Consider the following 27294-nt stretch of genomic DNA (forward strand, 5'->3'; position numbering starts at 1 on the left):
TTTAGTGACGTTTGTTTCTCTAAAGCTAGACATGACCTCCTCCTTATACAATCATTGTAATAATATGCGAGTGACCTCCCTTGGATGTAGCTTTGTTGTCGAATATCATTAAAATAATATACAATCATTATAATAATATGCAAGTGACCTCCTTTGATATAGCTCCATTGTCGAATACCATTAGAATAATATTAAATCATTGTTATAATATGCAAGTGACCTTCCTTTGATGTAGCTTCATTGTCGAATACAATTAGAATATACAATCATTGTTATATTATGCAAGTGACCTCCCTTTGATGTAGCTTCATTGTCGAATACAATTAGAATAATATACAATCATTGTTATATTATGCAAGTTACCTCCCTTTGATGTAGCTTCATTGTCGAATACAATTAGAATATACAATCATTGTTATATTATACAAGTGACCTCTCTTGGATGTAGCTTGCTCATTATTAGATGGGTGACTACTTGGGAATACAAAATTGTGTATGTAGATAACTAAAGTTAAGCAACAATCAGCTTGGTCATTATCAGATGGGTAACTCTTTGAGAATACAGAATGTTTTATGTAGATCACCAATATTAAGGAACAATAAGCTTGTCATTATCAGATGGGTGACTACTTGGAAATACAGAATTGTGTATGGAGATAACCAAAGTTAAGCAACAATGAGCTTGGTCATTATCAGATGGGTGACTACTTGAGAATAAAGAATGCTATATATAGATAACCAAAGTTAGGCAACCAGTAGCTTGGTCATTTATAGATGGTTTAATACTTCATAATAGAGAATGTTTTATGTAGATTGCCAAAGGTAAGCAAAAATGAGCTTGGTCACTATTAGATGGGTGACTACTTAGGAACACCAAATGCTTTATGTAGATCACCAAAGTTAAGCAACATGGGGGCTGGTCATTAACAGATGGGTAACAACTTTGGAACACTAAATGCTTTATGTAAATCACCAAAGTTAAGCAACATGGAGCCCGGTCATTATAAGATGGGTAACTACTTGGGGATACCAAATGCTTTTTGTAGATCACTAAAGTTAAGCAACAATTAGCTTGGTCATTATCAGATGGGTGACTACTTGGGAATACAAAATGCTTTATGTAGATCATCAAAGTTAAGCAACAATGAACTTGGTCATTATCAGATGGGTAACTACTTGGGAATATTTCATGTATATTTTTAACAGTGGGTTCAGGGATATATCGCAGAAACTGTTTACGAGTAAACACGACTATTGATTGGTGTGTTTGTAATGTAAAAATGATGAAATGCGACCTATTTGATTAGTGTGTTTGCAATGAAATAAATAGCCCATGTCAAGGTTATTATTTTAGTAAGAGGGGGGCAATAATGTGGGTTAAGTCATGAGAAATGATTGTCGAAATTAGTAATATATTTAAAAATTTTGAAAAATTATGAAATGTGATATGATTGCTGTGTTTTTAATGAAATAAACAGCCCAGATAATGTCTCAAAGTTATCATTTTAGTAATAGGAGGCAATAATATGGGTGAAATCATAAAAATGATGGTAGAAATTAGTAACATATCCAAGAATTATGCAAAATAATGAAATGTGAGCTATTTTATTGGTGAGTGTGTAATGAAATAAACAGCCCAGACAATGTATGAAAGTTTTTATTTTAGTAAGAGCGGGGTGATAAGGTGGATTAAATCATGAAAAATTCAACGAGATAGACACAAATATATACTAGCAGAATACCTGGCGTTGTCTGGGATTGAATGAGATTGATTGAAATATATACTAGCAGAATTCTTTGCGTTGTCCAGGATTTAAGAGGATTTATGGAGATATATACTAGCAGAATACCCGGCGTTGCTCTGGATTGAATAATGTAGGTTAAAATATATACTAGCAAAATATCCAGCATCGCTTGGGATTGAATGAGATACGTAGAAATATATATTAGCAGAATACCCTGCATCGCTCTGGATTGAATGTGGAAATATATAGAAGCAGAATACCAGGCATCACCTGAGATTTTATGAGGCAGGTTCAAATAAATACTAACAAAATACCCGGCATCGCCTGGGATTGAATAAGATAGGTACTAATACAGAATAGACCAATACTTGGCGTCACTCGGGATTGTATAAGATGGCTGCACATATACACTAGCAGAATACCCGGCATTGCTCAACATTGAATGAGATAGGTGAGAAAATATACTAGCAATATCCCCAGTGTCGCCCGGGATTGAAGGATATTGATGGAAATATCTATTAGCAGAATTCCTGGCATTGCCCCGTATTGAATGAGATAGGGACAAATTTATACTAGCAGAATAATCAGCGTCACTCTGGATTAAATGAGGGTGGTAAAAGATAAAGTTTGTACCATAAATGGCTTAAACAATTTTCTATCTCAAAATTACTTTATTTGTGAAGTCGATTCCGGATATGGCTAAAACAGTTTACGATCTCAAAATTAGATTAATGCATATATATTGTTGGTTTACTATGAAAGTTTACTAGGCCAGTTTCTATATGGGGTGATCTATATTTTTTTGAATTTTTTATGTTATCATCCAGGCATGATGTGAGGGTTGGAGATGTGGGTAGAAAGAAGCATGATTATGTTAATTTTAAGTTCTCTTTTGAGGGTTGGGTTAATTTTAAGTTCTCTTTTGGGGGTTGGGTTGGAGAGAGTAATGTCCATTTTGGGGTCAAAAATTGTGAAATTATTTCATATATGTATTTAAATTACCCGTCTGTAGGTAAAATTATTTTAAATATGTGTTGTATATTCACCGCCCTTGCAAAGGTAAAATTATTTTAAATATGTGTTGTATATTCACCGCCCTTGCAAAGGTAAAATTATTTTAAATATGTGTTGTATATTCACCGCCCTTGCAAAGGTAAAATTATTTTAAATGTGTGTTGTATATTCACCGTCCTTGCAAAGGTAAAATTATTTTAAATGTGTGTTGTATATTCACCGCCCTTGCAAAGGTAAAATTATTTTAAATGTGTGTTGTATATTCACCGCCCTTGCAAAGGTAAAATTATTTTAAATGTGTGTTGTATATTCACCGCCCTTGCAAAGGTAAAATTATTTTAAATGTGTGTTGTATATTCACCGTCCTTGCAAAGGTAAAATTATTTCATATACATGCTGTAAATTATCTACCCTAGGTAAGATACAATTATTTCATACGTCTAATACCCATCCTAGCTAGGTAAAATATTCTTTTGCTAGAAATAGCAAATGATACATAGACATTAAAAATTCCTCACTCCTAAGAATAACAAATATATTCAAAATCAAATTCAATTTTCTCATTGTTTATACAGTCCCGAGCAACGCTGAGTAGCCCCGCTAGTATAGATATAAAAAACAAGGGCTCCTCCAGTCTTTGACAGACTATGGATACCCATGAAGGGTTGCCTGCACGTGGAATGTTTTGTAGCAAGAGGTGCACAATCTCCAACCACACCTCTCCTGAGTCAACATTAAGTACCAGTGGTGAGTGAAGTGTATGTACAAGACGACTGGAAACAAATGCTGAGATAAGCGGAGAGCACATACAGTGCCTAAAATTCACAAATGGTCACCCTTCTGGTACTAACCAGGCTCAACGTTGCTTAACTTTGGTGATCTGACGAGAACTGGTGTGTCAATGCGATTTGCCATATATATATATATATATATATATATATATATATATAGAGAGAGAGGGGGGGAGAGAAATAGAGATGTATATATTTTCCTCTATCTTTATGTATTGGGATAAAAAAATTTTATTTATCTAACTTATAAGTAAGATTGTTAAAACAATACATGTTTTGAGAATTAAAAAAAACAACAACAAAACCAAAAACGATAGGTAAAAAATTACTTACTTTGCGAGGTCCGAGGCCAGGACAGAATGACAAACTTTCACAGCTGCTATTCATTATTGCTTCAAGTGACTGAAAAATAACCACAGAAAATATTCTTAACTTTTACTTATTTGTATACAAGTATTTACACAAAACAAAATCTACAGCTAAATAATCATAGGGTTTTCGTTTGAATTATTTCAATTTTGGGTCTGCTTTATTTGTTTTGTGGGAAATCAACCCTTTTGGAGTTTTTGTGTAAGGGTGTTGGTTGAGCAAAAAAGAAAAAAGAAAAGGAAAATTGCGAGCGTAAAAAAAAAAAAAAAAAGGGAGTAAGTAGGCTTGAACCTGTAATGCACTTGTGGAAAAGGAGGTGAAAAAATAAACGGTCTTAGCAATGCGCCCATCGTGATGGTGATGTCACGGGCAGTCAGAATAACGTCTTTTATGCGACTTTGTTGACACAAGGTTTGAATGACATACAAAAATGCCAGCGAAAAAATCGATCCCTACTTGTAGAAAAGTACCCAGTTGAGGGTGAAGGAATCAACGTTTTTAGCCAGTTTTTCAATATTTGTCGTCCGAAGGGTCGAGCTTTAAAACAATACCAATCTCGTGAAAATTCATCGCCTTTGTTAAAAGTTTTAGACATACATACATACATTTAAACAGACGGGTGAGATTTATATTATAGATAACCAGTGGCATTCACCCTAAGCAGGTTGAACCAGCTTCCTCCAAAGGAGGAAGTGTCAAGAGAATATTAAATTCACAAATGATCGCCAGTCACCTGTATATCTATCTTGATCTGGGGAGATAATGACATGAGGATTTTACAGTTCTTGGAGGGAGATCCTCCTGCATACAGCACCTAGTATTCCGAAATGGTCACTCATTTTAGTACTGACCAGACTCAACATTGCTTAACTCAGTGATCTAACGAGAACTTGTGTATCACCGTGATTATTTCATATATACATTTATAAGTGATAGGTGCTAGCATGATTGCAATCAGTAAGAGTGACTAGAGTAAATTTAGGGAACTTCTGCCATTACCAACCAGCAGAGCGTTACCACTGTCAACCAAGGAAAGACTCCATCAGGCATGTGTGTGCAATGTGTATGTGAAACCTGGCCAATGAGGGTTGAGGATCTGAGTTGCATGGAGAGAAATGATATAAGAATGATACAATGGATGTGTAATGTAAAGACAGACACTATTTATCCCTATATGACTTGAGAGGAAGACATAATCTGGACAGTATAGTGATACGTGTGCAGATTAGTAAACTTTGTGATGATATGACCTTGTTGAAAGAATGAGTTAAAGTTCTCAGGCTAGTAAATGTATACCAGTTGGAGTACTAGGTCCATGAAAACATGGGAGAAGGTGATATAAATAGACTTGAAAGAAAGAGGGATAAATAAAGACATGGCCAGAGACAGGTTAGTTTGGAAGTCAATATGTTAAAACCATTCAACACATGCCAGCATGTAAAACAGACATTACACCAATGACGATGATGATGTATGCAATTAATTGAATACAAAGTGTTTTTTTTTTTAAATAATTTTGAATTGTAATTACACCCCCTAATGGTATTAGTATGTAAATGACCCTAATAAATCTGAGTGAACTTAAACTCAACAAAATATCAGGAAAAATTTTTTATGAACATAACCTCAGTATTACTGTCAGCAGTGATTTGTGTTGCACAAAGCACTTTTCTAAAATTACCAACAAGACCGAAAGTGTTTGGCATCATTTAACAAAACCTTTGTTAACCGTTCTCATAACCATGCAACTATTTACGGAACCAGACTTAGAATTATTACATTATAAATCTGGAACACCCATCTTGCTCAGAACATCAAAAGCGTTCAGAGACGTACAGACACCTGGCATAATCTGAATGCCTGAGCTTGGATTCGTTACAGCTTAAACGTTTAGCAAATAACTATTATTATAATCATTAACCATCTCACCAAAAACAGCCCAGAGCACCTTTTTGATCATCTTGTGTCTAACACACATATGGACATGTCCACAAAGTCAGACAACAGCACAGTTCCAATGACTTTCAGGAACTTTTTTTTTTCATGTACAGAATTGCTGAAGAATGAAAAAATCTGCCCTGGTTGGTTGTTAGTTGCCGAAGCACTGTATAAAACTCATTATTCATAAAATATTCCAAAAGTATACCTCCATACAATTTTGATGAGTTATAGTGAACCTGAGTACCGTACACAACAACAACATCATCATTCGGCTATAGTATTTAAGGTGCTGCGCATCTCTCAGACTTCAAGGTGGGCAACACCAAGCAATATCTCACGCCTGCTCTCCATACAGCCCCATCTATATGGTCGATACCAGTTATATTGCAAGCAGTCAAGTCACTTTGTACTGATTCAAGCCAGATTTTCCTTGACCTTTCATATATCCTTGTGCCGAGGACATCCATGTTTTATTGAGTTAATGCAGAAGGTGGCATGCTGTACATAACCAAACTATGTGAGATTCCAAGCACGTAAGGCAGCCAAAATCCAACCAATACCAAGCTTCTGATAGAACATGCTTAAAGAGATTCTCTCCTCCAGTTTACTGTCACACACTTCATTATTATTCTTATTATTTGTGTTCTCTAAGAGTTCTCACACAGACCATCATCAGAGATACTCTCTGTCAACAACAAGTCTCCTCAGATTTACAGTACTCTCCACCGCTTTCGATAACCTTCATAAATTAATTTACATTATTGCAACATCCGTTTACCATTGATTTCTCGCTGGCAACAACTATTGGTCTTCACTAAAGTTTGAGTGACAATAAGCCTTCCTAAGGTCCCACTCTTCATCGCACTCACCCAGTGGAGGTCTGGTTAGTGTTTTCTCTTCTCAGTCTTTCCATCCTCCTTGACCCTTCATGACTATTTTGTGTGACACCTGACACTGTAACATTTTTTGAGGGGAAGGGGGGGGGGTAATTTACAATGTTGCGATTTCAGTTTTCTTGATCCTATGTGGGATTCTGCTATCTTTTCGTTTTACTTTTATTGCAGTTTCCATATGACCAGTTAGCGTTTGTAGCTTGTGTGCGTTAGTTTCCACATTCAAGAGTTTTCCTTAAGATTTCAATTGTTTTCAGCATTACCATCTGTTGTATAGTTAGTCTTCTTCTTGATTCTGATTTCTCCTAGTTTTTTATCCATGTTCTTTGGGACTGTTCCTAGTGCTCCTACAATTATTGGTATTCAATATTGATTTTCTTCAGGTTCCATATTCCTTTCAGTTCTCTGACAAGTTCTACATATTTGTTACATTTTTCTGTCTCTTTGATCTTCACCCCGAGGTTTGCAGGGATGGCAAAATCTAAAATTTGGCAATTTCTTTCCTTCTTGTTAATTATTATGACACCCAGTCTCCTTGTTTGGATGAGTTTATCGTTTGTACCTCCATGTCCCTAAGGATTTTTGCGGTTTCGTTTTTCAATACCGTTTCCGGTTTGTGCATGTACAATTTGTCCGCATGTTTTAAGTGCAGTTGTTTGCAGAGCTCCCAGTGTACTGCCTTCCCATGCAGTCGTGGCTGCCCTTATATTCTTTTTGAGTTAGTTTGCTGCATTCACTTATGTAGTTTCATCTCTTTGTCTACATTTCCTGTGTTTTATCTATCTTAGTTTTCATGTGGTTAGTTTTAATCATATTATTCTATGCAGCTGTCAGTCAGTAGCAATTCTGTTTCTCTGTTCATGTATCCTTTTCTTAGCCATGTCAAGGTGTTTTCATGATTTTTTTTCTCGTCCTTATAAATCGTCTGTGTACCTCTTTCTATTTTTTTTTTTCTTGCTTCATTGCTTCCTGTACTATTTTTCTTGACAGTGTTTCTCACTGCGGTGCTCAATTTGTGTTCCAAGTTATGTATTTTCCAAAGTCTTTTTTTGTGTGCTTTCTACACTTATCAGTCCTCTTCCTCCTTCATTCCTTTTCATGTAGAATCGGTCAATATCATCTTTCAGGTGTAACACATTGTGCATTGTCACTAGTTGCTTTGTCTTCTAATCAAATTGCATGAGTTCTTCTTTGATCCAGCCTATGAATGGTCCAGAGTACCTTATTAGCGATACTGTCCAGGTGTTTAATCCTTTAACTAGCCTAAGTGCCCGGCGGTGTCCAAGTTTTTGGAGGTGTGTGTTGAGCAAAAAAAAAAGAAAAGAAAGTGGTAGTAGGCAAGCAGGCTTGAACTCATACTGCGAAGGAGGAAAAGAACATGAAAAAAAAAATGTGACGTCTTTGCTGTTTCAGCCATCGGCAAACCGGAAATGACAAATGTTTAAATTAACGCTAGTAAATCAAAAAGAGGCGATGACTTTCAAAAATATCGGTAAAAAAAAGTAACCCCTCCCAGTTGAGGGTGAAGGAATTAATGTTTTTGGCCAATTTTTCGATATTTGTCATCTGAAAGGTCAAACTTCAAAATGATACCGATCTCATGAAAATCCATCACCTCTGTTCAAGGTTTTAGTCAGACACACATACATACAAACAGACAGGTGAGATATATATTATAGATTATTTGTTTTTCATATTTTTAAATCCATTTTTCTTTTTGCTAATTTTTTAAAAAAATGATAAAATCTAGAGTGAATATGATACGAAAAACACTGCGTATAAGTTTCAGTAATGGCACTAAATCTATCAGTTTTCATTTTAATTTGGCATAATTTCCTTACTCTCTCTCTCTCTCTCTCTCTCTCTCTCTCTCTCTCTCTCTCTGTATATATAGAGAGAGGGGTGAACAGAAAGAGAGAAAGAGAGAAACTTCTTTCTCATTTCACTCAACCCACTCCTCTTTCTCACCAAATTCAATTAATCAATTTACTTTATGCGTGTAGATTTTCTCTCAACCAATGTTTGAAAGGCAAAGCTATCTTATTACATATTTAATTTCAGCCAGTTTTTAGCCAAAAGAGATCAACCTAATTCTACAAAAACCTGTTTTGTATAAAACATCAGTAACTTTTTGGTTCTGATATGAAACTGTTGAAACATTATACATCACGTATTCTTTGGATGCCTAATCAAATCATAAATTCCTGCTATTTGGAGAAGGAATTTGAATAATAAATACAATATTTTTAAAATATAAGAATCTCTGGGATTATTTGTGTTATTCGCACTTTACATCCATTACACCACAGGTTCTTTTTGGATAACAGATATAAGTGTTAAGTCATAATCAGTTCTAAGTAACCACCTTCCGGAGGTTGAAAGTTCAATCCTCAGTGTCAGCAATACTAAGAACAGAATTACAAGTTATTTAAGAGTCCTACCCAGTTATGGCTGATGGGACGAGAGCAAACTACTCCTGTAGATTGAATAAAGGGTTCTGTTCGAAATTCAAGACAGATTCCTAAGCATAACATAAAGATTCCAACGTTTGATAATATATACATGAAGAAGGTCACTGGTTACATCGTCTGAAATGTAAAAATAACATCTAAGATGAAAATTATTTAAAGTATTCATCCTCATCTAAAAGATTCCGAAAGATAGTAAAAGTTTTTTATTACCTACTTGAATCATTCGAAATATAAAAGTAATGACTTATTTTAAATTGATTTTAAATACTTCACATTGTAATCTTGTCAATTTGTGTATAACATTATTGTCAGTGTACATCTAATGAGTCTTTGTTAAACTTATGACTGTTAACCGTATTTAGATATGTGATTCGTCTAGTGTATATTTATGACAGTACATATAACATTTATGCCTGTCTTAACCATGTTGTGATCTGTGATTTCTAGTGTTCTCTATTGTGTGTTGATGTGTGTATACATATAAAAAAGGCTTCCTTCAGTCTTGACAGACTATGGATACTCACTGTAAGGGTGCCTGCGCGTGAAATTTGTGTGGCAAGAGTTGCGCAATCTCCAACCACGCCTCTCCTGAGTCAACATTGTTGCATACCAGTGGCAAGTTGAGGTACAAGACGACTGGAAACAATGCCGAGATAAGCGGAGAGCACATACAGCACCTAGAATTCCCAAATGGTCACCCATCTGGTATTAGCCAGGCTCAACATTGCTTAACTTTGGTGATCTGACGAGAACCGGTGTGTCAACGTGATTATGCCGTATATGTGTATGCATATATTAACAGTTTATCAGGGTTGAAACAAGAGATGGGCGTGAGTCAGCATCCTCACTCGGAAAAAAAGAACTCCTCACTACAAAAGCATCTACAAAACCCGAGAAGCTCCGATTCTGAGAGAGGAAGGTCCTACACCTGCAGAAAGTATGACGTGCTGAGGTCAAAACCAAAAGGACGCCTCAGTGCCAAAATCCCTTTTATCGAGGAAAAAAGGCCAACCAAAGAACACCTGGAGAAGAGACCAAGAGGCAGACGGCAAGAAGACTGGCTACTCCTGTGGGGAGCTGGAGCAAATTGTTCAGGACCGTTGATGCTGGTGGGCTGTTGTGGATGGCCTATGCCTCTTCAGGGGCTCAAGGCTATGATGCTGCTGATGATGATGATTAAACAAAAGATGGACATATCATTGTCGGTGGGAACACCAGCAAATACACATACCTCCAATCTTCCTTTCATGCATCCTGAAATTAAAGGTGTATTTCTCCGCAAGTAAAAACACTCAGGCGTGAATTATATTTTGATATAATCATTTATTCCTTACTGGGTTCCTTTTCAGAGTTTGCACACTTCGTATAAGACTACATTTTACTAGGTTGCCCCATTTTAACTTTCATGGGCATCCTGTCCAAAAACCCTGGCCGTCCACTAACGTGTTGTTTATCAAACTGTTCTCTCTTGTAACTAAACTCTACGTCTCAAAATCTATCTTTTCCATTATGTCATCACTACACGTAGCCTAAAGATCCTTGCCGGGTTTTTGTCATATATGTTTGTTTATATTATCATTAGCTTAAATTCCATCCATTAAGTTAACATTAAGTTAATATTCCTGAGATCTACTAAATTTCAATTTAACATAACTTTTCCCATCAATAACATTTTTCTATCTAACAATTACAATCATAATAATTGACTTGTATAATACTCGACTATTTTACTTTCCGGTCTTTTCCGGTAGATTAACAGCATAACAATATGTGTCTATCCAAGTGATTCATTTACTTTTTACCAAACCGTTAGACTTTGACGTTCAGGTTATTAAACAAAAAGAGGTACAAGCAGCGGCAGCTTGTGGCTAAGATTAGTAGGGGTGCTGCTTCAGAAAAGTTTTACCTATTGTTTTAATATTATGTAAAAAGAAAAACAAACATCTATAATATAGATCTCACCTGTCTGTATGAATGTATGTATGTTTGTATGTCTACGTAAAAGATTAGTATCATTTTGAAGCTCAGCCCTTCGGACGACAAATATCGAAAAATTGACCCAAAACCTTAATTCCTTCACCCTCAACTAGGCAGTTTTCTACAGGGAGGGTCGATTTTCTTGCAGAAATTTTTTGCAAGTCATTCAACCCTCACGTTCAAAACGTCACTTAAAAGCGATTATTTCGACCTAGGCACATTGGTAAGATGGTTTGGTTTTTTTTTTTACCTCTTTTTCCTCTGGCGCATTACGGGTCCGAGCCTGCTTACTCCTCTTTGCGTTCGCAATTTTTCTTTTTTTTTTTTGCTCAACGAACACCCTTACATGCACACCCCTCCACTTTTTTTTTCGTCTTCGTGTCATGAGTTCAAGCCTGCCTGCCTACTACCACTTTTTTTTTTTGCTCAACACACACTTCCAAACACCCGGGCAACACCAAGCACCCAGACTAGTATAAAATATATACATAATTTATACATATAGAAACTACATACACTTAATGGAATCCTAAATAAAACTATTTTATTTTACTTGATACATTCATTGGAAAGTAAACTTCATTCTTCTTCTTTTAGTTTGTGAGAAAAGATTAATAATTTTTTCTTTGACTTCTAAATGACTGTTGAAGAATTCTTTTTTCAATTGAAAGCACTGCAAATGCATTTAGTCTTTAAGAACTCATAATGCTCCTTCAAAAAGTTTTTATTCTCTTCAGGTTTGAAAAACAATGGTCTGCTTCTGATGGGAATTGTCAAGAAGATTTTTATCCTTTGACCTTGTAATTTTACTAAGGACATCATCTAAATTATTTTCCAATTTCAGGAGGTCAATTAATTTGCAATATCCATTAACTCTTTATGACCTGGTTGAACTAATTCGTTCAGTTGTAAATAAATGAATATAACGGCATAAATAAAGAGGTTCTTGTAGGTTAACTACTTTTGAAATATATAAATATGTGATGTTATTTCCATAAATAAAAAATAATAATTTTTAAATCAAGAAAAATTCTAAAATTCTTTTTATTTTATAGATTTCATAGATTTTTTTATGGTTATCATTGGAAATTCTAAGATTTTTTTTATGGTTATCATTGGAAAAAAAATTTATATGCAACTTATCTCTCCTTTTATTTCATAAGTTAATATAAACTACCTGCTAGCCACCTGGCATTGCCTGGTCGTAAAATACACTTAAATATGATATTTTAATTTATGCAGATTTCATATTTATTATTAGAGACACAATTCTCTATTGATTATTATATTGTACCCAATACATAGTAGTGATTTCAAAAAAAAAATATGATTGGGTGCCATCAGCTAGAATTGAAAGTAAAACATATAGCACTCCAGCCTTAGTTGTTACCATTTGAGCTATCATCAGATGAATATGAAACAGTCAAAAATGAACTGACTATAACGTGTAAATGTGTATTTGCGCAACGTATAAGAGCATTTAAAGTTAACTTACGCCAGCCAAGTTCTAATTTTTTTTAATTTTGATCCCTTAGCAGCTATTTTTACCAGCTAAAAAACCCATAAATAATGGTCCACAAAAAAAATGCAATCATTTGACCCTCCATTGCACTGCTCTGTGACCTTGCATCTCAGAGGAGATGCAGTTTGAAAAAAAATGGCGACAGACATACAGATACAGACATATAAATTAGATTTTCTATATTACAAAGAAGAAAATCTTTCGAAACACATTATTTTGGATCATTCATTAATTGATCGTGAAACATTCATAAAGTTCATTAAGATGCTTGCTCACACATTGCGGCTAGAAACTCCCATCATAAAAGGCCAGTGTTCTTTTCTCTGAAAGATTCTTGATTGTAATATGAGGCCTACCATGGGATCACAGGAAGACATTTTCAGCAAGTTCATCATAAGATGCATATCCAGTCACAAGACGAGCATGTATATATACAAATCAGATCTTTTTTTTTTTTTAATTATAAATGCCAATCTAATTGCTGTAAGTAATATTTGTCTGTTACAATAAAAATATATCAAAGAGTAAACATTCATTCGAAAAATATCTTTACTCCGCTTAAATCTGAACACAGATTCCATGAATAAAGCTTCTTCCCTAGAACTGCCAGCCTGTGGAACTCTTGTTCCGCTTGCTTGCTTCCCAACTGACTACAACAAGTCCAATGTAAACAAGTTCTTGCTGCACTGCGCCATTAAATAATAAAATTCCATGCTATTACCACTACTAACAATCACTACGCTGTTGTCTCACTGACAACTGTACACTCATTAACCCTTATCCTTAAGTAGCCTTCGGGTCTTGATAAGTGGTGATGCACTTGTAAAAAAAAAACATTTCTTTTAAATAAAATAACCCTTTTGTATTATTTGAATTATTCAAACTACTGTTTTTATTTTAGATGTTATTTCCATTATGTTTCAGCCAATATAACTTCTGACTTTTCTTACATGCATCTTGTCAAACTTCAGAATCTATTAGGTTGGTGCAAAAATAATGTTGTTTTTCTGACGTTCAACATCAAAAGATCATAACTCCGTTCATAATAAACGTTATTAATCAAAATAAGAACCATTAGAATCGACACATTTTTGCCAACGAGAAACAAGTTTATTTATCCCATTAGCATAGAAATCCGGAGTTCTGAAAGTGATGAAGTCATTGAAAGCCGATTCAGCATCATCTCGGCTTTTGAAGCATTTTTTTCATAGGAAGTTGTTGAGATGCTCGAAAAGGTGATAATCAGTAGGTGAGAGATCCGGTGAATATGGTGGATGAGGCAGAGTCTCGTAGCCGAATTCGTTCAGCTTCTGCAGGGTCAGTTGAGCAACATGCGGACGAACGTTGTCATGAATGAGCATTGGTCCTTTCATATTGACCAATCTCGGGCGCATACGTTGGAGCTTCTGGTGCATTTTGTCAATTTGCCGGCAGTACTTCTCCGCCGTAATCATTTCGTCCGGATTCAAGAAGCTGTGATGGATAAGACAAGCCGCAGACCACCAAACAGTCACCATAACCTTTTTGTGGTGCAATTTCGGCTTCGGGAAGTGTTGTGGAACTTTTCCGGCATCCAATCACTGTGTTGAACATCGCCAGTTGTCGTAGAGGATCCACTTCTCATCACACGTCAAAATCCACTTGAAAAATGGGTCATTTTTGTTGCACAGAAGGAGTGTGGAAGACACCTCAAAATGATGATTTTTTTGATTATTATTCAATTCATGCGGCACTCATTTATTTGACTTTTTTGACTTCCCTATTAGCTTTATATGGCGAACAACTGTTGAGTGGTTAACCTCGAGTTCAACAGCAACTTCTCATGTGGTTTGCGAAGATCGGCTTCAATTAAGGCTTTCAAATGTTCATTATCAACCACAGTCAGCCAGCCATGATCGTCTTCATCTTCGAGGCTCTCATCACCATTGCGAAATTTCTTGAACCACCGTTGTGCCATACGTTCGTTAGTGGTTCCTGGGCCAAACGCATCATTGATATCATGAGCTGTCTCAGCAGTTTTTCGGCCTAGTTTGAACTGGAACAAGAAAATCATGTGGATTTGAATTTTGTCCATGCTGTCGAAAATCCTGCAAAAAAATGAATGAAGAGATTGAGAACGGTAACGAATAACACGATTCCATAGAGTGAAAAACGCGCTTTGAAATGATGTATAACATAGCAATATATATCAATGAATTAATTTAGAAATCATATATAAAAGTAACATATGTGAGAAAATGATATTGTTTTTGCACCAACCTAATATATGGAAGTTTGAGCTGAAACCTTTTATTTAAGGTACGTTTGTCTGGATTCTTGAGTGTTATTTTCATAACGTTTCGATTGATGTAACTTCCGACCTTCTTCAGGTGTATCTTGTCAAACTTGGGAATCTATATGGAAGCTTGAATGGAATCCTTCATTTGATCCAGGGAGGTAGGATGCTCTCGTTCTGTCAGCCATAACTGGGTAGATGTCCTAAGTAATTCACAATTGTATTTTTGAGTGTTGCCCGCACTGAGGATTGAACCTTCAACTCCAAAAAATGTAACTTTTACAACTGAATTTTACCAATACTCTACCATGGATAATTCTAGAATGAATTTTAGAAGCTTTAACCCTATTTTCTTTTGTAGCTGTACTATCTTACTATTTATTTCATATACACTTTTATTTAATATTAGGCAATCAAGCTACTGTTTTAGTTAATAAATTTAATCCATTTTTTAAGACCATGTCTCTTTGAAATTTTATCGAAAGTTTAGGTTACCCGATGAAGATCATTAATTGACCAAAACAGTAGCTTTGTTATTGTTGTAACCATGTAATTGTTTGCTTAATATTAAATAAAAAAACATTACTCTTTTTATTGAGCACTATCAATAACCTCGTTAAATTCATTAGTTTTCACTTTTGGATACATTTAACTTGGAATAATTATATAATTTTTTTTACTTTTATTATCATTTTTATATCAAAAATTTACAAACGTTATATAAAGAAACTGTGTCTTCGACTCATACCTAACCATAAGTGGTGAATAACAAGCCTTGTTATTTTATTTTCTTTTGCAAGTTATTCCCCTTTATTGCTTTAACTTAGAAAACATTACTCTTAGAGGGAAATTTTACAGAGAGGGAAAGGTATTATTCCCAGAAAACATTACTCTTTAGCATTGATAATCTTTGTTCTGAACACGATTGACCCTCAATCATTGCCTTATACTAATCTATTTGAAGAGAAAATAAAAAGGAGCTTTGAGTTTTTTTGAAGATTCTGATTGAATAACACAATTGGGAGTGAACTTATGGCTACGAAGACTTGACGTAACATAACAGTTGATTGATCAGATCACACAGTCGAAGTAAGGGCTGAAGTAGAAAAATGGCTCAACAACTAGGATCCCAGATCGTCATCCACAGTCTACAGGTGGTCCCTTTTTTTTTTTTTTTTTTTTTTTTTTTTTCACCCGTCTGCATGACAGGGCAACTAACAATGATTTACAATGTTTTTATATTAATAAAATTATCAGATTACTTTGCATGTTGTACATATTTTTTTTTTGCTTGACTGCAACTTTGATATTTTATTTTATTTTATTTTGATCATTTATAAATTTAAGAGTTAAAAAAAAAACACTCAAAAGTATTTACTTCTAAAGAAAAAAAAAAGCGAAACAAAAATGAAACTAAAAAGACTCGTGGGCAACGTTGGGTATGTACGGTTAGTTTAAAATAAAAATAAAAATGATATTGCTGTTATTTGTTTGTTGGTTGAATAAAAAGATTCAAAATAAGAAGAAATAGAAATGTGTTCACCTTGAAACTTGAGATTAAATTCACGCAGTCCGTTTTATTTACCGACTTCACAGAAGTCAAACAATCTGTTAACTGCAAAAGAAAAAAGAAAAAAGAAAAAAAATTAATAAAGTGACACATGTTTCAGGTCTTACACAATTTTGTTTTTAATGGAAATCACTCCAGACAATGTATGAAACCACTTAATATAAAGAGCTAAAAATATTTTTTTATATATATACTTAATATGAGGAGCTAAAAAAATACTTAATATAAGGAGCTAAAAAAAGGTCAAAAACTTGTCAACGATAAGTGTTATATGGAACAGATTCTGACCCAGAAAACAGCAATTCGTTTCCCTTTGTCAGAAACATTTCTCATATAATGTGAGGACTAAACAACAAAATAAGGGAAGCGAGAGTTACAAGATTGTCGGAAGTAAACCCAAGATCCAATTATGACCAAAATAAAAACAAAAAAAAACATGCAAACCAAATGACACAACAAAAAATCTACAAAAATAGACCATGACGACCAAAACGTCAATACTAACATAAAGTCGATGTTGTTGGCACAACTACTAGTGTTACATGATAAGTGCTGTCCCCTTTTCATGTAAGTATAAAAATAGAGAGATTTAGTTAAATGTAAAAATGAAATAGAATAGACGAAATTCGAACCTCGTAATTTAGGTTTAGAAATAGATTGCCAGAGAGAATTAGAAAATGGAATGTAAAAACAAACCATTGTTTAGCTTAGAGATAAAATAGTTTTAAGAAAAGAATGTGCATTTGTCAATTCTGTTATGAAAATTCAATTGAGGAATGCAACTATAGGATAATTTAATTAACATGTTTTTAACATATTGGAAATATAGGTTACTGGAAATATAGGTTAAAATTCCTTTTGTAAACAAAGGAAAATGTATTGGACACGCATTTCCAGAACACGTGAAAGAAGACACATGTTTTAACATGTGTATGATGTCATGGAAAATGGGAAGTTCTCGATATAGTTAGAAACTTTAGAGTTAAGCTGAGAGAGTCTGAGGACGAGAGACGACAGTCTGGAGTCCAGAGATGGACAGTCGAACGTCTGGAAGCGAGACGGTCACCTTTGAAACATAGAATGTAAAACTTTGAATTCCTGACTAAGAAAACCACCGACCAGTCCATGGAAATAAACGCGTCATGTGTTTTTATAAACGTCGTCTTTGTGTTGTAATTCTACCAAAAGGTAAAGTGAAATTGTCATTATATGTCTTATATATCATGTGTTTTAAAATGTCTTTACATACACAATGTCTCTACATCTCATATCTACAATGTGAACACTAAGACTGTCTCAACACTGTCTCCTCACTCAGAGAGCTTTTACACTTCTAAGTATGAACATTTTATATATATGAATCTCTTCATAACACGAACACAGAACGTAACATCTCTCTTAATAAGACTCTCTAAGATTCACTTTCAATAAGACTTCCTAACAACTAACAATAACAACAAGAATAATCATAATAATAATAATAAAACAACTATATGACACTAGTACTAAAAAGTGATAGTGTGCAGATGCAAACTTAACACATATTCAACCACTGGCCAACAAGGTAAATCAGGTGTGAAGGAAACACGTTTCTCCAATGTTCTATATGAACAACTGTAAAAGACTGTATTCAGACGTGGGCAAATTAACCAATGGATGTCGACAAAGCATCCCACGTTTGTATTAGCACAAACTTCATTTTCCCACCATAATTTGCACACTTTGAATCTCAGAATCTCTGAAGATGGAAAAAAAAGTATCAGTTGCATCTGCAAATGTTCAACTTGCAACAGCAAACTAATTCCAGCATTTCACTTCACATACAAATGACGAAATGACTTTAGCAGTTCTAACATTTAACTTAAACCAGCCACCATTATTACTACTACTCTACACACACATACACACATAAACTCCAACATTCTCATGAATACAAATTCACAGACACATACATATGAACCCTCACAAGCAGACTCTTGACGTCTCAAACATTACACGGATGGAAGTGTTCAAGCAGCTTCAGATGTCTACGATGTACGGTCCATACCTCATATGAATACAACAAATGTATTAAAAAAAAAAAGGTTGTGTACACACAGTGCGTAGTCTTGGAGGAGATATCTCAATCTGCTTAAACTTGTTTCTTAGGCTTTCCAAAGGCAACAGAGGCTTTCTGTGTACACAGATGAACCTATCCCTTAACAAGCTGCTGCCGAAACATCCAAAGGTATCCACCACATCTAACGAGCTGCTATAGGCCCGAATATCTGACTGAAAATATGGTTTGTCAAGTGTTGGCATGAAATAATTTTTATCTTTTTCAAGCTAACTTTAAAGCAAAACACTGTGCACGAGGCAGAAAAAAAGTTGCATGTTTATAACTGTGTTGGTAAGAACGTTAACAATCATCACCACAGAGAGGTTCTCGGTATAGACTCTGAAAGACTTGTGACTTCAACTTGAAAATACATTCAGTAGTTCTAAACTAAAAAAACAAAAACAAATGAATATGGAGTATCGTCCTGCTTTATCTACTAAAATCTTTTCAGATGATTAACTGTTAAAGGTGACTTGAGCTTTCAAGTTTATGCGCATCTGTATTAGCATGCTGACAAAAAGTGGTTGGTGGTGTTAGTGGTGTTTAACGGCCTATCAACCTTTAAAGGGTCATTTAAGGTCAGAAATTTTTATTTTAATCCTATTTGAGCTGAAAAAATAGCTTATAGGGAATATCAGAATACTTTGCCTTCATATTTCTAGTTGTTTTCGGGACATTCTTTCAAATTTCCAATTGCTTCCAAACTCGTCTGCCTTCAAATTAGTTTGTCTTTAAATTTTATTTGTTAAAGTAATTTAAAAAGTTGAGTTTCTTTCAGATATTCTATGATGAGCACATGTTTTTACCTCATGAAATAATTCACTGATACTTGTCACTTTGTAGTATTTGTTTTGGATATTTTTGTATTTCTAACATACCATTAATGTGTTTTCACAGTTATCTGCTGGTTGCATAATGAGCAGTTTGATGTTTCTGCAGTTTCAAGCAGGTAGGAGTGTGTTATTTTGGTGTGTCTACTTAAAAAAAAATTTTTTCTTTGTCCTTTTGTTATTATTCTATTTATTTTTTGGATTATAAGTTGTTCATCTAGTTCATTTTGAATGTATATATTCTTCTTAGCTTGCCATTGGCTTTTGATATATTTCTTTATTTTCCCTTTTACATCTGTGTATGGGATTTTAATGTTTATGATTCTGAGTGTACCTTTATTGGTTAATTTATCTAATTTTTCATTGCCTGGTGTACAAACATGACTTGGTATTCATGCTAGAACAATTGTTTTTCCTTTTTCATTCATTTTACTATATTTGTTCATTATATCTGTACGAGCGTTTGAACTCTTCCTTTTTCAATGCTAGAATACTTGACAAAGTGTCAGTACATATAATAAACTTTGTTCCATTGCTTTTAATTAATCCAAAAGACATTTTCATGACCTGTTGTTCATCTGTAAATATCGATGTGTCCTTTGGTCATCTTATTTGAGAATGGTTTTCTCCATCTGTACATGCTGCACTTCTTTTGTTTTGCAACGGTCCATATAAAATTCTCAGAGTTCTGCAAAGTTGTTTCTGTTTGTTTGTGTTTTGTTTTTTTGTTTTTGTTTTTTTTTGTTTTTTGTTAATTTAGTAAGTGTTAGGTCAATGCTTGGTTTAGTCTGTGCCCAGGGTGGTCTGTTATTTACTGAGTGTGTGGCTATGTTGTCAGGATTTTCATTGATTTTAGTAATTGTCTTTTTAATTCAATGTCCAAACAAAGGTATGGTTTTTGGTTTTCTGGTGTAGAAGTGGGAGAATTGTAGATTTAAGGTTTTCTCATAAATTGAATTTTAAGTTTATTGCATATTGTAAGGCCAATTTTTTCCCATCTTATGCGTAGAGGTGTAAAAGCTTTTCATAAGTGATGTTCGTTAGGTTTTTTGTTTAAATCCTCATTTGATTTTGTATGGTTGATAGTTTTTTAAGGTATGAATTGTTAGTAGGACTGTAAATGATATATCCATAGTCTAGATTAGATCTAATATGAACTGGTATACATTATGTCTTGATCTGCTTCCCAGTCTACCTTTGATATTATCTTTAACAATTTTAGTGCTTTTTAGGCATTTTTGTATTAGGTTAGTTGAGTTTTAAATTTTGTGTGTTTTACAATTGGGATTATCTCTTCATTTATTTTGAGTTGTGGATCAAGGTGATATTTTTGTTTTATGCAGAAATGTATGGACACTGTTTTGTTTTCTGATAATTTAAAACCATTAAACATAAAAAAATATTGCTGTATTTGCTGAAGTTAGGTGATTAGTAGGCAATTGTAAAGTCATCATCGATGAATAGTGACTTTTCGGATCCTGAGTAAACTGTTTTTATTATGTTGTTGATTTTTATTATGAATAGGGTGATAAATAATATACTCCCTTATGGTGTTCCGGTTTCCTGTTTGTATTCATCTGATAGAGTATTTCATTATTGTGTTCTGTAGGATTTATGAGATAAGAAATTCTGTATGAATATTGCCATATTTCCTCTTATTCCCATGTTGTATTCGTCTTTTAAGATCCCCTATCTCCATGTTGTATCATAATGTTTTTGGAAGACAAAAAAAAATTATTCAACCATATGACATCTGCATGCAAAACCTTGGATGTATGACTCAAGCCGTATTATCTGGTCATTTGTGCTTCAGTTCTGTCTAAAACAACTCTGGTATTTTGACAGGAGCTTGTTTATTTCCATGCATCAACTAGTTGTTTATCATTCTTTCCATAGATTTTCAGAGGCAACTGGTTGGGGCTGATCCTCATCTGGCATGAAATGGATGGTTATCGTCTAGGGGAGGCCCCATGTTTTGACAAACTTCTGGGCTTGACCTTTACTCTTGATCTGAAATGGAACACGTACATTAAGTCTGTTGCCAAGGTCACTGGAAAGATGGTGGGATCCTTCTACCGTTCCAGAAGATATCTCACTTCTGATGCAATTCACTATCTATATAAAAGCCAAGTACATCCAAGGATGGAATATTGCCGCCACATCTGGACAGGAGCTGCATTGAGAGAGTACAAAATAGACTTTGTGGCTTAGTGGGGAATGCCCTTTTCTCTTCCCTGCAACCGCTCTCCCACAGAAGAGACGTTGCGAGCCTATCTTTGTTTTATCGTTATTACCATGGCAGGTGTTCGTCTGAGCTCCAATCTCTGGTCCCCCCTTGCCAATCTTTCACAATAAACACCAGTCTAGCTGAAACCACTATCAAAAATTTTCCCCACTCTTTATCTGTGCCTAAATCAAAACGTAAATTCCATGAACAAAGCTTCTTTCTTAGAACTGCATGCCTGTGGAACTCTCTACCGCTTGTTTCCCTCCTGACTTCAACATGAATATCTTCAAGTCCAACATAAACAAATTCCTGATGAACCGCCCCCCCCAAGTAATGACACTTTATCAACTCTCCAATAATAATGAATACTGCAACAATATCCCATTGATTACTGTACACAAAATAACCCTTATCCCCGAGTGGCTTCTGGGCCTTGATAAGTGGTGACCTTCATGTAAAAAAAAAAAGAAAAAAAAAGAGTTCTTTGTTTTGTTTAGCAACTAGTATAATTGATTTCTGACAAGATTTTGGAATTTTTCATATATGCCATATTAGGTTGTATATTTCTAACAATATTTCTAAGCTTGTTTCTGGTAGTTGTTTTAAAAATTGATCCGGAGTTGTATTTCTGCTTTTATTTATTGCCTTTCTCAGTTCTTCTATGTTAGATGACGTGTTGTATATCTCCTTGCCGTTAGATGTAAAATTTAGGGGGGGGGGGGTTCTATTGTTTCTTTGTGTTTTCGAAAATGCTGCGGAATCCTGTTTGCTGGATGAGTTTTTGTAAAATTCTTCAGCTAGTAGGTTTGCTATTTGTTTTTTTATTTCTATGCATTTTCTTCCATCAACTTTGGTTAAGTACCTTATGGTGTTTTATGTTTCTTTCCCTGTTATTATTATCATATTTCATGCTTTTTTTTTGTTGGGATTTGATTATTTAGTTGTGAAATGTAGTCATCCCAAATCTTTTTTTTATTATTATTATTTTGTTTATAGTATACTTTGCTTTAGTACAGGTTTCTCTGTATTTTTGTAAGTTGAATCTTGTAGGATTTTGTTTGAATATTCTAAGTACTTTTTTTCCCCCCTTGCTTTAACAGTTTATTTGCACTTTTCATTAAACCATGGATTTGTTTAATTAGTAGGGTATGTTGAGGTTTTTGGTATTGTTTTGATGGCAATATAGTTTAGCATTTGTGTGAGATGCGTTAATGGATCTTCTTTTTTTTTTTAAATGTTTACCTCGATCTCTGTTTTACGTAAACTGGTAAATGCTACCAATTTGGCTTTATGTACCTATTTACAATGCCAGAGTTAGACACCAGGGTCGTTTTTTAATGTGGAGAAAAGGTACAAAATAAAAAATTGTCTCAGTCGTGAAGGACTGTCCCTTCACTGAAAGAGAACAAGAAGTGGAAGTGCAGCATCTGCCGGAACAGATGGTATTTATTTGCTCCCCCACCGAGCAAATTAGGCACAAGGCCAATTTTTAATGTGAGGAGTGAAGGGAGGGGGAAGGGAAAAAGGGGACCAGCTCCCAAGAGGTGGGAAATGGGAGCTGGTTAATGGTCAGGCATGTGGGGTTGCCCCCACATCTGGTCTTTGCTTGCAGTATCTGCCGGAACAGATTGGATTTATTTGCTTCCCCACCGAGCAAATTAGGCACAAGGCCGTTTTTTAATGTGGAGAGAGAGGGAGGGGGAGGGAAAGGGGGATCCAGCTCCTGAGAGGTGGGAAATGGGAGCTGGATTAGAAACTGTTGGTATGAAGGGTTGCCCCTTCAGTGACCAAGGTCAGATATGTGGGGTTACCCCCACATATGGTATTTGCTAGTCATAGCTGGTCTTTTCTTGCAGCATCTGCCGGAACAGATGGTATTTATTTGCTCCCCCACCGAGCAAATTAGGCACAAGGCCGATTTTTAATGTGAGGAGTGAAGAGAGGGGGAAGGGAAAAAGGGGACCAGCTCCCGAGAGGTGGGAAATGGGAGCTGGTTAAAGGTCAGGCATGTGGGGTTGCCCCCACATCTGGTCTTTGCTAGTCATAGCTTGCAGTATCTGCCGGAACAGATACTACACTTTGATCTTGGCCAAAAGGCCAAGTTGGCTTTATGTAGTTTTCAGTTTGAGCCCCCCCCCCAATATTTTTTTAAGTATAATCATGTTGGTTTTCTAGTATGTCAGAGCGGAAAACCATATAAATGGAAGGTGAACATATTGTTAAATCCATTGCAGACATAGACCCCCCCCCTTGGCTGGGTGTAGGTATTCGTGATATTACTTAAGATGCATATATTTGTTGCTGATAGAATTTCTTTTACTATATTGCCTTTGTTATTATTTTGTTTTTTTCCTCATTAATTGTTGTGCATGTTGATGCGCCCAATTATTACAAAATCAGTGTTTCTATCTCATTTTTCTTTCATTGTTGGTTTGGTCACATATGTATCGAGCATATACTTATTATACAATGTAGGGTAGCTGTTAGTGCCATTTCTTGAATACACCTTTTATTAAGATTTCTAATTAAGGTGTTCCTGGAGGATGGCCTCCATAACCCTTGAGCCCCTGGAGAGGCATAGGCCATCTACAACTTTGTAGATGCTTTTGTAGCTGGCCTCATGCCCAACCTTCCCAGAAGGTACATACAGCGCCTAGCCTTCCCAAATGGTCCCCCATCTGGTACTGGCCAGGCTCAACATTGCTTAACTTCGGTGATCTGGCGAGAACCGGTGTGTCGTGATTGTGCCTTATATGGAGGATGTCCTCGACAATTGTTATTGTGTATTTTGTTTGTTGGTGTAGTTATTGTTGTATATGTGTTTTTTGTGTAATTTGTTACTTTTTTACAGACTTCTTTTTAGTATTTTATTATGATTTCTTTACCTTGCTTATATCTCTTTGTGGTTCACATCTTTTTGGCTGCAATTTCCACATGTTTGATTCCTTTGACATTGGTCTTTGTTATACCCAAACTTTTTGCATTCATAGCATTATAGTGGGTTCAAAATGTACTGGTCTACTTTGGCTCTTATGTATCCTATATCAGTTGTCTCTAGTATTTAAGAAGAGTTAAATGTTAATATGTAGAAGTTTTGTTTTTTTTACTTGTTACCTCTCCTTCTTTTTATTATGATTCTTTTAACATCTGTGAATCCCTTGGCTTTTTAACTGTTTTGATTTCTTCTGTTGTGCATACAGGGATTTTCTGGTTTCTTCTAATTTCTTTGGAGCAGTTTATGGTTTGATGAGAATAGTATCTGATGCTTGTTTTTGTTGTAATAAAGTTTATCTTGTTTTGTACATCTACTAATATATTACGTTATTTTAAAAAGATTTTTGACATTTTGGGGGTTATTTTGCTTGATACGGTTTTGTGGATAAGGAAGGGTGATATTTTAGTCAGTAATAATTAGTCTGACACCTGAAAAAGATTGATGGTTGTATCAAACGAAACGTTGTGCGAATAACATCCACCATGGGAACAGTAATCCAAATATCCAAATTATTAATCCTCAACTAAAAAATTGTGAAACATGATAACTAAAAATGTTTTGGTGCTTCTATATTATAATAATGAAAAAATATTGAATTTAAAGTAAAAAAAAAAAAAAATGGTACCTATGTGACTGTCAGATCTCAAATAGTAACAAATCCAAAAATTATGAAAAATGATAAAGTAGAAAAATAATTATTCATGAAAAAAGACATTTGTAAAATCTAGCGATTTGAATTGGAGAGTTAAAAGGGGAGGTAATTAAGTTTTCAATTTCTCTGAAATCTTATACACCAATTTCAGAAAAGTATGAGATGCCTTCAATAAGTTTCTAGATTACACTGGGCTGCATCAAAAATGCAACATCCATGACAATATCCTCTTCTAGACCAATTTTTCGTGCTGATCACGATGGTAGTAGTCATTTTGCTCGTAAGGTTCTAGTTTATGTGTTACAGCGTCATATACTGCGTCGTATATTAATATACCTTTTTTGTTGCAGATCAATTAAAGAATGGCACGGACTTGCAAAAACCACCCCAACTCATTTTGCTACATCTGCGGAAATTACACACTTTCAAGACAGAAGCGCAAAATCACTTCTACAGTGAAACAACTCTATCGTGCCTACTTTGGCATCGAACTTGGACATCAGGATAAACCATGGGCGCCACACATTGCTTGTGTGAAGTGTTTCGCTGGTTTATGCCACTGGAATAAAGGAAACCGAAAATCAATGCCATTTGGAATACCAGTGGTTTGGCGGGAACCAACGAATCACCATGATGACTGCTATTTTTGTATGGTGAAACCACTGGGAAGGAATGGTATAAGTTTGAAATACATTAAATACCCAAACATTCCGTCAGTTACGCAACCAGTACCACATAGTGATGTTGTTCCTGTGCCAAGACCTCCTGAGATTCTAGAACGTACCAGTGCAAGTGACTCTACATGTGATGACAGTGAAAATCAGGATGTTTATGAAGATATCAGTGGGACCTCTGAGAAAAGCCCTCAGTTATTTGAACAGAGTGAGCTAGATGACCTTGTACGAGATCTTGGTCTGTCAAAAGAATCTGCACAGTTGTTAGGTTCAAGGTTAAAAGAGAAAAATCTTTTGGCACGTAATACACACTTTGCACAGTATCGGCATCGAGAGGAGGAATTCATGCAGTACTTTACCAAGTCCGATGACATGGTATATTGCCACGATGTTTCAGGTCTTGTAGAACACATGGGTAAAGAATACCATCGTGAAGAATGGAGGCTCTTTATAGATTCCTCCACCAGAAGTCTAAAAGCTGTGCTACTTTTTAATGGTAAAAACGTAGCATCATTGCCCATTGCTCATTCTGTTACCCTGAAAGAAACCTATGATACCATGTCACTTCTTCTTAACAACATACAATATCAAGATCACAACTGGCTTCTCTGTGGTGACCTAAAAGTTCTGACCATTTTGTTCGGAATGCAGGGGGGCTACACAAAATACCCATGCTTTTTGTGCTTGTGGGACAGCCGTGCAGATTCCGTACATTACCAACAAAGGGAATGGCCACAACGGACGGAATTTGTTCCTGGCCGCCATAACGTCAAAACACTACCACTTGTACTACCAGAGAAGGTGCTTCTGCCTCCCCTTCACATAAAGCTGGGGTTGATGAAAAATTTTGTGAAATCACTTGCGAAAGATGGAGAAGGGTTTAAATACCTTTCCAATAAATTCCCTCTTGTCAGTGATGCTAAAGTACAAGCTGGCATATTTGTTGGACCACAGATTCGTGAACTTATGTCTGATACCGGATTTAATGAAGCACTGACACCTCGTGAAAGAAGAGCTTGGGAATGTTTTAAGTTAGTTGTGACAGGGTTTTTAGGAAACAGAAAATCTGATGACTACAAGGAACGGGTTGAGAATATGCTTCAAGCATACGAGACTGCTGGCACACGCATGAGCATCAAAATACATTTCCTGCACAGTCACCTTGACTACTTTCCTGCTAATTTGGGTGAATACAGTGAGGAACAGGGAGAGAGGTTCCATCAGGATATATCCGATATGGAGCGCCGCTA

At 35.3% G+C, this 27294-nt stretch overlaps 1 protein-coding gene and 1 pseudogene across 2 annotated transcripts in view; both read right to left on the reverse strand.

The window, feature by feature from the left end:
* The window catches only part of LOC145258606 (DNA excision repair protein ERCC-1-like), a 108036-nt gene that overhangs the window by 40022 nt on the left and 40720 nt on the right, over window positions 1-27294 (reverse strand). For both annotated transcript variants that reach the window (XM_080116622.1, XM_080116623.1), the window contains exons 8-9: window positions 16542-16613; window positions 3884-3952 (exon numbers count right to left, since the gene is read on the reverse strand). In XM_080116622.1, the coding sequence (XP_079972748.1) occupies window positions 3884-3952; window positions 16542-16613 (141 nt within the window). The remainder of the gene's footprint in view (window positions 1-3883; window positions 3953-16541; window positions 16614-27294) is intronic.
* LOC145265585 (5S ribosomal RNA) lies at window positions 9890-10006 on the reverse strand (annotated as a pseudogene).

Source organism: Euprymna scolopes, chromosome 3 (genome assembly GCF_053919585.1).
Source record: "Euprymna scolopes isolate OS-2025 chromosome 3, ASM5391958v1, whole genome shotgun sequence".
Taxonomy (NCBI): domain Eukaryota; kingdom Metazoa; phylum Mollusca; class Cephalopoda; order Sepiida; family Sepiolidae; genus Euprymna; species Euprymna scolopes.